General features: G+C 39.5%; 1 protein-coding gene across 3 annotated transcripts; it reads right to left on the bottom strand.

The window, feature by feature from the left end:
• Positions 1 to 1310: 1310 nt before the first annotated feature.
• On the bottom strand, positions 1311 to 13791 carry C1QTNF3 (C1q and TNF related 3). Of its 3 annotated transcripts, none has more exons than XM_035100650.3 (6): positions 13367 to 13791; positions 9368 to 9476; positions 6966 to 7120; positions 4778 to 4907; positions 3876 to 3975; positions 1311 to 3127 (listed from the first exon to the last, which is right to left on the bottom strand). In XM_035100650.3, the coding sequence occupies exons 1-6, from the start codon at positions 13679 to 13681 to the stop codon at positions 2968 to 2970; spliced, it is 969 nt and encodes a 322-aa protein (XP_034956541.1). In that variant the 5' UTR covers positions 13682 to 13791; the 3' UTR covers positions 1311 to 2967. The 3 variants fall into 3 exon arrangements, with proteins under 3 accessions (XP_034956541.1, XP_088509035.1, XP_088509036.1); XM_088652909.1 differs by having other exon boundaries at positions 13583 to 13791; XM_088652910.1 differs by having other exon boundaries at positions 13447 to 13775.
• Positions 13792 to 14069: the final 278 nt, after the last annotated feature.

The raw sequence follows: 14069 nt of genomic DNA, 5'->3' as shown, positions 1-14069 counted from the left end.
AAGCTTCCCTAAACAGGGGTGCCTTGAGATGCCTTCTAAAGGTCTGGTAATTGTTGTTCTCTTTGACCTCTGGTGGGAGGGATGGAGAGGTGTTCCTTGGAAATGTTATTACAGGCAACTCCCCATTTACTGGGGGGTGGGGGTACATTCTGGACCTCAGTGAAATGTGTGTAAATGGGGAGCACCCTAGTGGCTTGCACATCAAAGCCCAAAGTGGCAGTCCTTGCGAGTCAGAGGGCCAACGGGGCTTTGTTGAGGCTGCTCAGCCTCCCTGCCTAACAGATGATATACTAGATCTCTTCATCCAATGGCCCATTGGGCCCAATCAATTGTTCCATGATATTTTGAAGTATTGGCATTAAACCCAGCTTTAGAGTACAGTATGTTTGCTGAAGAATGTTTACAGCCTTTTATGTTTCTAGACAATGAATAATCAAAGGAAGAGACCAGAGCATTTGCATTTCTGGTTCTTCATTAGTTTGCTATTTTATTTGGAGGTGCTCTCCTGCAGATGGCAGATAAGCATATAATTTCTTTGAAGCAGGCATAATTGTGTTAGTTCCCCCCCTTCCTTTTCCCCATCTTCCTTGACATTCAAAATGTTCACATTATTTTGAAAAACAAGCTGTGATAACAGGGAATACATTCTGGAAGGCAGCTTAAACAAAATTACTGGCTGTGTCTTGGAAGCATTCATGTGAAATAAACAAAAAAACCTGGTTTCTATAGAAGCTCACACTACTACAACAAAAGATACACCTGTATGAGAATGGCCAGTGTATATTCACATCATGCCATTGTACACAGCACGACACTTCTTAAGATCCTGCTTGTAGAAATATAGGTAATAGTAATATGGAACAAACTGTATTAACTTTCTTTTAAGGTTATGTTGCACTGACAATGTATTTTTTGTGCTTCAGTTCTTTCCCCAGAGCTCAGCTGGAGTATATCTTTCTGAATACAATCCTGGTTCTTTCTATTCTTGCAACCACTCCTAAAGAGTTCTGAAAAATCCAATATGGGTTATTCATTAGGCCTTCTCGATTTTCAGTGTACTGAGGAAGCAGTGTGGTATACTGGTTAGAGTGTTGGACCGAGTGTTGGACCTGGAAAGACCAGGGTTCAAGTCCCCACTCAGCCATGAAATCCACTGGGTGACCTTGGTTCAGTCACCATCTCTCAGCCTCAGAAAGCTGCCCTGATGATAATATGAGTTGGGGGAGAACAAAGTATGTCGCCTTAAGCTCCTAAAATTTATACCCCACCTTATGAGAGAAAATAATTTTAATGTTGCCTGCAAGAGATTTGTCCAAAGTGGTCTTTAATTAATAAGTGATCAGTTTACAAAATAAGCAAATGAACACATTCATGACACAAAATTCAATCTTGTTTCATTCTACTAAGAGCTAAGGTCAAAATACTGTACTTTAATAAGAACCAATGACAAATTGATTCTGTTTTTTAAAGCATGCAAAAAAATTGCTGATATACTTTAAAACATGAAGATTTTCATTCGTGCAAACTAAACAAGCCTATATAGTAAAAAATAGTACCGTATAGTATATTCTCCATTCTACAAACTCCATTAAGTAACAGAATTTAGCCAACATACCTAACCATTCATACAGGATGAGTAAATCACTTTATAGACAATTCAATTTAATTTAGTTGCAGATCACCCAAAGCATACAAATCAATATCTGAGCATTTATAAGGACATTTGAGCATATAAGGATATTTGAGCATTTATGATGGCCATTGGTTTCGTCACCTCCTGGCAAATAGAAGGGGAAGAAATGGAGGCAGTGAGAGATTTTACTTTCTTGGGTTTCATGATCACTGCAGATGGTGACAGCAGTCACAAAATCAAAAGGCGTCTGCTTCATGGGAGAAAAGCAATGACAAGCCTAGACAGCATCTTAAAAAGCAGAGACATCACCTTGCCGACAAAGGTCCATATAGTTAAAACTATGGTTTTCCCAGAAGTGATGTATGGAAGTGAGAGCTGGACCATAAAGAAGGCTGATCGCCGAAGAATTGATGCTTTTGAATTATGGTGCTGGAGGAGACTCTTGAGAGTCCCATGGACTGCAAGAAGATCAAACCTATCCATTCTGAAGGAAATCAGCCCTGAGTGCTCACTGTAAGGACACATCCTGAAGCTGAGGCTCCAATACTTTGGCCACCTCATGAGAAGAGAAGATTCCCTGGAAAAGACCCTGATGTTGGGAAAGATTGAGGGCACAAGGAGAAGGGGACAACAGAGAACGAGATGGTTGGACAGTGTTCTCGAAGCTACCAACATGAGTCTGACCAAACTGCAGGAGGCAGTGGAAGACAGGAGTGACTGGCGTGCTCTGGTCCATGGAGTCATGAAGAGTCGGACACGACTAAACAACAAAAGGACAAAGAAGGCAAAAATTCTAAACTATTATTCTTCCTAAAGTGAATGTACCAGTTTGCAACTAATTTTAACAATTCAGAGGTCATGTTGTTATAAATTTATATATAATGCACTTCCATATCTGTATTTTCATACTGGATGTGGTGCTGTGCGCAAACTAGGTGTGCTTCTGATTTTTTGTTATGGATGAAGGAGCTCAGAAGTACACATGAAGTTCCCAATGCTGAATCAATTTGAAAGAAGAAAGTAGACCCACAGGCCGGTATGTGGAACAAATCCATACAAGTGTGAAGCCACATAGATTGGGGCCAAAGGCTGTAATCATCACACCATTCAATTATCTGAAATACGATTTCAGATTTCAGTGGCACCAGAGCCATAGCAAGATAGTGTGGTATATATATAAAAAAAACCATAAGGAAGCAGGCCTAACCTTTCTCATACCGCTCCATAGATTTAGACGCCAGCATACTGGTTTCAAAAAGGGCCCTGAAGTACGTTACCATGTTGTTCCAAAGGATAGAGAAAGCAAAGAGCAAAATCTATCATAAAAATCATGTCTATTTGGTTTCAAAAAGAAGAAACCCTGCAAAAGTGGAAAAGCGTTGATGATCTCCATGGAGTGCTCCATTGCCCATCCGCAGCCAAACTTCATCTCCCTTGGCGAGTTTAAGCACTGCACTATTGCTTGATGAGTCAGTTTTACCTTTTGATTCATAGCTAAGAATAAAGAGAAGACAATAGGTCAACTTTCTATCTGTAATATTCTGCACATTATTATTTTGAACCAATCCCCCACTGTGGAAATAGGAGTCTAGTTTATTGATTTTACTGATTCTGTTATTTTAATCAAGCCTTTTGTTTCATTTGTAACATGCCCTAATAACTTCTGAAAGGTGGGAGAAATTTTTTAAACATTAATGGGGTTGTTCAGGACCCGGTATTCCACTGAGTCTCACTGCTCATCTGTAATCCCCCTCTCCTAGTATTGCTTTGCAGCACTGAAGCAGCAGGTTAGGTGTTTGGGAGCATTAATTGCCTAGTAATGTAAAGTTCCAGCTGCAATCTTATCCAAATAGAATATAGTCAAGTTGATTTAAGGAAAGCATCCCTAAACTCGGTCCTCTAGATGTTTTTGGGACTACAATTCCCATCATCCCTGACCACTGGTCCTGTTAGCTAGGGATGATGGGAGTTGTAGTCCCAAAACATCTGGAGGGCCAAGTTTGGGGATGCCTGCTTTAAGGGCAAACCTGCCATTTTCAAAAATAGGCAGCCATACACCAGGTTAGATTATTTGTCAATTTAGCCCATGGCTGCCTGTTCTGAGCGGCCTCAGCTCTCCAACCAAGGTCTTGTACATCACCTGCAACCTGACTGAATATGGGACTTTGCAAGCCAAGTACGTGCTATCCCACTGGATGAAAATTTGGAAGTGTACAAAGTCCAGAAATGCCAGTCAACTCACCTGTATAAGCTGAAAACTGTATTACCATTGTGCATTAAATAAACATATACTTCCTCCACATCCTCATGCTTCATCATATTGAAGGTGAAGAAATACACTCCTGAAAAACGATCATATAACTGATTAAATTGTTTATACAAAATAGTTCAGATGGGACAATTCTTACACAAGTTGCTGCCCTGGCAAAGAATGTAACATACAAAGTGTTTCTGCATATGTCCACTTCCAAGAAAACATGGGTACTACAGTACTAAGAAACTGGTTTTGATTCCTTGCATACCAATCCCTCTCTGAAACCTGTATCATTGCCTAATGGTCAGATTCTGTGAAGCCACAATGACTTCAATCAAAATAAAAATGGACTATTGGGTGAATTAATGATCCATAATAATAATAATAATAATAATAATAATAATAATAATAATAATAATATATTATTTATACCCCGCCCATCTGGCTGGGTTTCCCCAGCCACTCTGGGCGGCTTACAACAGAAAAATGAAATAAAATAATCTATTAAACATTAAAAGCCTCCCTAAACAGGGCTGCCTTCAGATGTCTTCTAAAAATCTGGTAGCTGTTTTTCTCTTTGACATTTGATGGGAGGGCGTTCCACAGGGTGGGCGCCACCACTGAGAAGGCCCTCTGCCTGGTCCCCTGCAACTTGGCTTCTCGCAACGAGGGAATATATTGTTAGAGATGTGAATTGCATTTGCTCTACTTCTTTCCTCAGAAAACAACACACCCCATGCCAATTCCAATTGTATGCATACAAAGTAAGACCCTCTTAGTTCAGTAAGATCAATTACCAGGTAATGATATATATGATTCTGGCCGTAATCAAGCCAGTATTAAGAAGTCTGGCTGACATTTCTATAGAATCTGCTATTCTTTATACTTACCATTCACGGGTGCTCCAAATCGACCAGTCATCACATCAAAAAAATTTCCAACGTTGGTTTCAACACTACTGAAGATTATTCCACTGTTCTGGTTACTGAAGTGGGTTGCCATTGAAGCCATAAACGCAACCTATACAAATACAGCTTATGTTTAAGCAGTAGTTACCAAGTAGGACAAAGACAAATTGGAAGGCATGGTTGGCTCAATCTGTTCCTTATGGGCTTCTTCCCCACTTTGGTTTGGGACATATTTGCTTTAATTTCCTAAATGTACATTTAGGACCTAGGCCAGCTCTCAGCAAACTGTAGTGATAAAAGTCCCATTGGTTTATGTAAGAACAGAACTATTCATGTGCAGAAAATGAGACATGTAGACACGTGACTACAGGGTAAACAGCTTGGTTTGAAATTTCACTTTAACACAAAAAGCACTGTAGTGACTGGGTCCTGGAGGCGGGGGGAATTTTCTGCATAAAGTGCCATCTCAGCCACTGAACAGTTTATGAGGAAGCAGGAAGAAATGAAGACCTGAGTTGTCTTCAGTTTTGTGCAAGAACTGAAAAATCGCAGAATACATCTGTTGAGCATAAAATTAACTTTCTCATTTTTAAGAACTAGGAATTACAGAGGCAATGCCTGGGAGCATCTTAGGTGCCTGATGAAGGCTACAGTTTAGACAACCTTACTTGAGCATATGTAGGACTTCTAAGTCAACATTGTAGAAGACTGCCCTGCCCTGGAAGTGGGGCTTCAGCACATAATAAATTTTGCAAGTCTACCAAATAAGCAGGTTTTTTAATAAGTTGCGGCATTCAGCTTTTTTTTGGGGGGGGGGTGCAGACTTTTAAAAAAAAATTTAGTGCAGAACACAGACAACCCTTGACAATAGTGAGCTACCTCACAGTATTACTAAATTCAGTGGGACTGCATCTTAGCCTCACAAAATGTGGCTTTTGCCTACATTATAGCATTTTGGTATAAGCCATTAAAATAAAATCTTCACATTAACTATGGAGGGACTAGAAAAATGTGCTAAAATGTCTAAAATTTTAACTTTTACAAATTAATTAAGCAAAATATAACTGATGTTATATAATTTATCTGCTTTATTTACATTGGCTATTGGAATAACAGAGGCTCAGTAAATTCTGCAAAATCTTTTTGCAGTATAGAAAGTTTTAAAAAAGGACTTTCAGCATGTAGATTTCTCTAGTTCTACCATCCATTCTGAATTCCTAAAAACTGAATTCCTTTTTTGTTTCTACTATGGCTGCATTTAGACTATTATATCTTGGCTAAATAAGACAAGAAATGAACAAGCCTTATGGCCATTCACACAGTCTGTTCATGCAAGACAGCAAACAAACCAGGATTCCCTAGCTGCTTATAGTTTCCTGTGTTGTCAGAATCAAGAAACTGGTTAACAGCCTCAAAACAAACCAGAATATTAAACCAACTTCAAACCATGACTTCCTGCCTTGTTCCAAAACGTTATCAAGAGTTTGCTGGTTCTGACAACTTAGGAAATTATAGTTAACTAGGAATTTCTAGGTTTGCTGCCATAATCTTTCTCACAAAGGAGTAAAAAATCTCAGCTCATTAAGCAAATATATGATCAGTGAAATGTGGGCTATCAGTATTGGTGAAAGAATAGCCTACTATTTGGGGAGACTTTCTCCACTCTCTGGAAAAAGATTGCTGCTTGACTCCATTAAGGATGGACAGAATGTTATGGATCCAGTTCATGTCCTTTCATACGTGTGGCACCTAACCCTGTGGACTAGCCTCCTCTCAAAAATTAGGCATACTCCAACCATATTGGAGTTTTGAAAAATGTTTAAAAATGTGTTTGTTCACCCAGGTATTCCCTAACCATTAGTTGTGTAGATCTGCCACATACCATCTTTTATCTATTGTGTTGTTGTTGTTGTACCATCTTGTATCTATTGTGATGTTGTTGTTATTTAGTAGTAGTACCGTGTTTCCTAGGTTGTTTGAGTTACTGTATTAGAGTTGTGTTTTCTTGCTGTGAACTGATTGTGATACTGTATGTTTTAACAGAAAATGGTATATACTGTATATCCTTTTTATGTAAATAAGTGAATATTGGAAACTTCTCATACGAAAAGCCACTGTTCAGAGAATGACCACTGGAAGCAATTCTAATGATGTTTCTAAGGATGTTTACCTGAAGTTCTGGAGGGATGCCAGGGTAACCCTTTTCTCCCTTCGGTCCATGGTGGCCCCGCTCTCCTCTCAGTCCAATGTCTCCCTTGTCTCCTTTGTCACCTTTTGCTCCTTCAGTGCCAGGTGCACCATTATTTCCATTGTTTCCATGGTTTCCTTAAAACGAATCAAGGGATTTTGTGTGTGTGTGGCTTAAGGTTTCTTGGTTAAAAGGGCCACCCCCTCCCAATTTCGTTTTCTACTCTTTTGTCTAGAACAAATGATTTAACATCAAGTCACTTGTTCATGTGTTCAATTTTCTACATCTGATTTCTAAGAAGTAGAAAAGCAGGTTGAACACTGAGAAGAAACTGCTTGGCTGGAAGAGCATCTGAGTGGGAGGGAATGTAGAGCAGCAACAGAAACCAGCATGAAGCATGAGTGCAACACCCACTTAAGCCATCCATTCCAACAACACCTGAGACCTCAGGTTCCCAATCCCTTCACTCATGATATTACAAGAAAGTAAACACTTTCTTGACCAAATATAAAACAGCCCTTGTTTGGCAATGGGTGAATTCCCTGGAAACAACCCATATCTTCATGATTATATATCATATGTTACTAAGCCTCAAGGCCTAGCATACCGTGGGGTGATGACATCATTGGTCACCATTGGCACAATAGGCCTAAGCCTGGGTTTAGTGAGAGAGATAACATGGAGCAGGGGCCTTTCTGGACTTTTCCCAGAGACCTGATGGTTCCACAGAAGTCTGCATGAGAGACTAAAAAATATGCTGCTGAGATTCAGACAGTTCCAATTTTCAGCATCAGTCCCATATGTGGGATACATTTGCTGGGATAAATTTAATCAATCAATTGCTTCTGAAAAGACTGTAACAATGGCTAGAGGAATAATGGGGAATCCTTTTTGACCTAGAGGGCCATATCTGTCAAAGTTGTCCTGCAGGGGTGGGAAAAACAGCAGCCAACCAACCATGATTTAACTCCAAACATCATCTGATGTGCAGGTGATGCTCCTAGAGTTTAATCCTGCTTTCTGAAGGGATCAGCTGCGCCTCAACCTACCCCATACTTGATATCACATCAAGTGTGGGGAAGGAGGGCGTGGTTTTGAGGGAAATGGCTTTGTGAGTCAAATGAAGAGGCCTGGAGGACCAAATTTGGACCACAAGCCAAAGGTTCCTCAACTCTGGGCTACAGTAATGATCAGTTACTGAGACAACTTGAACCAAATTGACAGTCTTTAAATTAAATAATATGGAAAATGTTTAGACCTTGTATGTGGAACTGAAAATAAAGGGTTGTAGCAAATGGTATCCGTTGTGCTGTTGGAAGATGCTTCTATCAGCTTAACAGGAAGGGAGACAATTTGCTTCAGTCCCACCACCACCACCTTCCATGATGTTCTTCCAAAGTTCATCTGGAGCCGGAGGTGTGAGCCCACGAAGAGAAGGAATAAGTGAAAATCACTTCCTTCCACTGACTAGGACCTCTCCGGGATCAAAGAACCTTCGACTAATGCTAGGGACACCACTGGATACAACCCATATCCCTTTTAGTTGCATGTTCTTTGAGGTTCATGATTAATTACATGAAGATGCACATCATTTTCTATGTTGAGATATCAAATTGAAGGGATTGTATGTACTGCTTTTAAGTTAATGCATTGTATAATCTAAAAAATTACACCATCCTTTACTAGGTTGCCAAATCCCTTGCCACTTCAGTCATCATTGGACATTTCTGTCCTTATGATTGAAATCATATACCATACTTTTATGGAATGAAAAGTTGGTGGCTGGTTCACATAATAAACTCTATTCATCACTGTTGGTTTATACCAAAGGAACCACGCAATTTGTACTTCTTCTTTTTGCCATCCAAAGCTGCTTATAGAAGCACTTTTGTGCAACTATGTCATACTTTTATTACTGGAAATTCTTATTGCTAAAGTTCCAACAAAGAGCTAAAGAAAATGCTGCACTATATGGACAGGATGTCAGACCTACTGCTGCTGCCAATGGCTTGTGGTGTGGGCGGGGGAGAGGGACAGAAGAACAGTCTGGTTGCTACTTGCATGTTGTGCAAACACTCACTGTTGCATAAGCTGAGCTTTTAGGGCCAGAGCTGCATGGTTGTTAGCAAGACAATGCAAACAGAAACTCCTGACCCACTTTCCCAAGCATGCATCTGGCATAGGGACTGCGGGAATGAGCTGAGGAGGTGGATAAGGAAAAGAACAAGGCAAGGTCTATCACTGCACCGGACCTTCCAGCTCCATAGGAGCCTAGGAGTTTGGTAGGAGCATAGTGTAGCACAGTATGTCTGCTGTTATCTTAGCAGCCCTCCAACAACCTGAAGCACTAATGTTTATGCAACTTAAACTGTAATTTCCTTTACCTGGCATTCCAGCAGGCCCAGGGGGCCCTGGTGGGCCTTGATAACCCCGAAATCCAAAATCCCCCCGGCAGCCGCATTCTGGTGGGCTTTGAGGTCCACTTTGTATAGTCTGGCAATACAAAATTCAGGAACAAATTTTTTTTATAGAATATATCCACTGCTGCACATAGATACACACATACAACAAGGTACTAATCTCCTGCATGTATATTGCTACAGCCATTTTGTGTGTGCCAATTAGATAGCCCTGCCTTTCTTGTTTCTTCTGTTGTAAGCTGTTTCCTTTCAGCTCATCTTTGATTGGCCTGTCAGGTTCTTTGTCAATGCTCCACAGTGGAAATTCACATCTCAGCAAAAATGTATGTGCATCAGAAGTGCTAGAGAGAGAATACTTCAAGAATTGGCCCAAAGAGATGGAGTTTGTTTGGAACATTTACAAATAAGTTTCTAGTCAGTGGAAGCAGCTTAATGGACTGATGGATATTCCTTTGAAACTGGACCTTCTTGCATCCATGCTGCCTGCTCATCGTGTGTGTGTGTGTGTGTGTGTGTGTGTGTACACACACACACTTTTTATTTAACAGAATTTGTATACTGCTTAATTATAAAAATATAAAATATACATAAAAATACATTGTTACATATAAAAAGTCAGAAATTGAAGACGGGTTGGCCTATTTCTTTTTCAAAATACAAGTAAGTTCAGCAGTTATAAATTACATTATAAAAAAATTAAAATGCTTGTCAACTTTACATATCTGTAAATAAATGATTAGTAAATTATAGTGCTGCAACCCAATCAAAGACATTGTAATTAATCATTTGAGCTTAAGTTTATTAATCAATGGATCTATCGATTAAATTTCCGTAAATCTGTATATAACCCCCCTTTTAAAGCAAAAAGTATGCTTTCTTTGTTTTTACATGATAAATATGTTGTAACAGGCATCATCTTGGAAGAAGCATTACCTCCTGAGTGTCAGAAAGAAGGCCTCTTTGAAGATGGAATCATTTTTTTAAAAAAAGTGAAATCCCACCTTCTTTTAGATACAAAAGGTTGATATCTGGTGGTATCTTACAGCAATAAATAAAAATGCATTCTTGCATTTAATAGCACAGTTGGTAGAGCATGAGACTCTTGACCTTAATCTCTTAATTTTAGGGTTGTGAGCTCTGCATTGTGCAAAAGAGCATTGTATTGTAGGGGGTTGGGCTAGACGACTCTTGCGGTCCCGTCCAACTCTACAATTCTATGATAGAGACACCGCTAAATGCTCAAGGGAGGTGTGTATTTGTGTGTAGGAAATATAGGTAATAATGGGGATCTGCCGGAACCCAATATGAATTTCATGAGCATGCATTCCTTGAACAATTTTTCTGTGTTCAATCAGAGCAGATGCAGACACCGTTGTACCAGATGGAGCAGCCATGAAATTTGAACTTAAGCTTGGATTTTAAATTGACAGTTTGCACTTGGGTAGAGATAGTCAAGCGCTATGCATGGTAACCAGTACTGAAGGGTGAAAGTACATTTAAATTGCCTTTTCTCTTTTTTTTAGCAAAATACATGGGAACAGCTGTTGGGAAGGGATTGGTTCCCTGCTTTTGCTGAGAAAAGCACATTCAAAACTGATGCAAGGTGTGTGTGTTTTCTAATCTGCTTGCCCTTTTGCACTTATCTAAACTAATCTCCATGTGTTGAACAACAGCTTCCTTTGTTAATTTACTTGTCTGTATTTACTATCTGAAAATCCTTCAGTTGGTCATTAATATTTGTGCAGGCAGTTCCACTAATCAGTACAGATACAAAAATGTGTCAGGAGGCATGAAAACAACCAGTCATTAGCTTCTTGCCTTATAAGTTATCCTGAGGAGCTAAGGGCAGAGTCTGGAAGAATTGGAATCATAGCTGCCAAGTTTTCCCTTTTCTCGCGAGGAAGCCTATTCAGCATAAGGGAAAATCCCTTTAAAAAAGGGATAACTTGGCAGCTATGATTGGAATATGTGCTGCCATGTCTTTCTTACCATCTATATTAGGGCCATAGTACATAATACATGCGAATGCAGCCCAACAGCCCTTTTTGCAGAGAGCAGAGAAGTGCATGGGGTGGTTAACCCTTTCCCTACCCTTCATCTGAATATTTCCTTCCTCTTACTATTCGATCGCATATGGCTCTTCTCCCATAGAGGTTTTCCCAAAACATATTTCAATCCCACAGTCCAATTAAGTATTTGGATTTAAGACATTTCAGTACCATTGACATCAATGGAGCTAAAGTCAGTTTTCCTTTAAAAAAAATTCTTTTGCATTGGTTAAATCCGGTTGTGAAGTATCCAGATTTTTACCCTCCTGGTTGACTTCATAGTCCATACAAACTGATGTTATAGCTCTTGCAAGTACTATTCCAAACGTGGCAAAAGCATTCAAATCTCCCTGCCTCAGACTTTGTTGCAGATTAGAGTCCATTAGAGGTTGGACTGGCTTCAACAGTTAATAGAATGTTTTGAGTACAGGTAGTGGTTCTGCATTTACGGAGGTCTGAGATCAGCTAAATTCATGAGGTTAATCCTTAAATATATGCTGTTAATTCTTCCTTTAAAAATATAAAACTGCTAAGATATCTATGGTGGTATACTTTGATCCAGGGACAGGGGTTGATGCTGTTGGGCTCCAACTCCCATCAGCCCCAGTGACTATGTTCAGTTGTTAGGGGTGATAGGAGCTGAGGTCCAGTATGGTCCAGAAGGCTGCAGGAAACTTATCCCTGTTTTAATTTCTCCTGCTGGATGAAATAAATGTTTCTGATTATTGTGTCATTGCGCAGGCTTCATTGTTATAATTTTAAGAACAATATGTATGTCTTAACTGTTCACCACTTTGAGGATTCCCCCCCCTCAAGTTGATAAATAGGCAAGTTTCTCAGTAATTAAATAAATAACACTTAAAAGAAAATAATCAGTGTGTATCTATATAAATAAAGTATATCTATATGTGCACAGTGTTAGACAGTCTAACCTACTGCTCACTTGAACTAGAGATCATATTTTAGTTGCATTGGTCATCTTAAATGAAAGTCAAATGAATCATAATAGCAATTAATAATAGCGAAACATACGGAATATATCTCTAATGCAAGGCTAACTGAGTTGAGGATGGAGTCAATAATATGTTAAATCATCTCATACTAACTGAACAATTTTCTGTGTTAAAAATCACCGGTCCATCAGCCTTTTGGTTTTCGTTCACCACTCTTACACAGCACTCCTATAAAGGGCTACTCAGTATCAAGCTCAATTTTCAACACGGCTTACTCCCTATTAAGTGTGTATAGGATTGCAGCCTTAATTATATACTGTACAGTAATATATAAAATGCATTGCAAACTCCTGAAGAATATATTTACCCCCCAGAATTATACAATATTTCATTTAAGTCTGACATTATGGTTAATAAAGAATTCAAATGTTTGCACATTGTACAGAATTTGCATAGTGAATTAATATGAACTTTCATACCCTGGATTTCCAATAAAACTATAGTTTGATATAGCCGAAGCTATGCAAGCCTTATTCATTTCAGTGGGAATTAGAAGCACTTAACTTTAGCTGAATTGCACCCTTAAGCAACAGTCACACTAGGCTAGGGAGTAAGCTCCATTGAACTCAGTAGGACCTACCTCTGAATAAACATGCATAGGATGGGACTGTTAGCATGTTCAAAATACCCTGATACAATGAATGAGAAAATTAATGTTAAAGGCATTTGAATGCATGCAAAAGACAAAGTTTACTCTGAATGAAAAACTGCTGGAACTCCTCTTTAACTATCCTGTCTTGCGCTTGCTTGCTTAATTAAACAAATTTGCACAAATAGTCACAGTTTCAGTATGCATTTTCAATAAACTACTTCTTTAAAAAGTAGCGGTGGTTGTCCCATATAGCAAAACAAAATCCCATTCATTAACTTTCTAAACGTCGTAGAATATTAATTCAGAGTACCTGGACTCTGTTTGAGGTAGTCTGTGCTACATCATCTACCTCTGGTTTCAAGGCATTTTGGTCAGGAGAAGGGCTATTACCATCATCATTCTCAACCGTCCACTCAACAAGTCGACTCCGCTGTCTGAACAATTCCCTGCTGCTGGAACCTTTTTGACCAGTCTGGTGGTGACTTTGCAAGACTTTGGCCACTGGGTTATTATATCTTCTGCTCACCTCCGTGTCTTCATCTTGGCACAGGCAAAAGCGAAGCAACAGAAGCAAAGCCAGGAGACTCCAATTGAGGAAATCCTTGGATGCCATACTATTCAACATAGCAAGGTCTCAGGAGTTCAAGTGCCTTTTAACAAGGGAAATATCTGCAGTTGTCGTGATGTGGTCTTTCAGGCTATTCCCCACTATTAAGCCTGGCAAGAAGACTTGGTTACCACAGCTTTATATGCTGTGTGCAATAAATTAGACTATGAAAATGTCAGAGTGGCAGGAACCTTCATCCCAAATCGGTCATGCTTCCTTAAACAACCCAGTCATTATTCACCGCATCCCCCCACTGCAGGGAAAATTGATTTGTATGCTGGAAATGGCCACTGTATTTAATGGGCAGCTGTGGTTCCTATTTGGGGGCACTGACAAATGTTGCTCCTTTTTCTCTGTTTTTGGCATGTTTTCACTTTAGTGTGATGAAATGAGATGGAAATGAAGA

The sequence above is a fragment of the Zootoca vivipara genome, chromosome 10 (genome assembly GCF_965207765.1).
Source record: "Zootoca vivipara chromosome 10, rZooViv2.hap1.1, whole genome shotgun sequence".
Lineage (NCBI taxonomy): Eukaryota > Metazoa > Chordata > Lepidosauria > Squamata > Lacertidae > Zootoca > Zootoca vivipara.
This window is presented reverse-complemented; position numbering and strand designations above follow the sequence as displayed.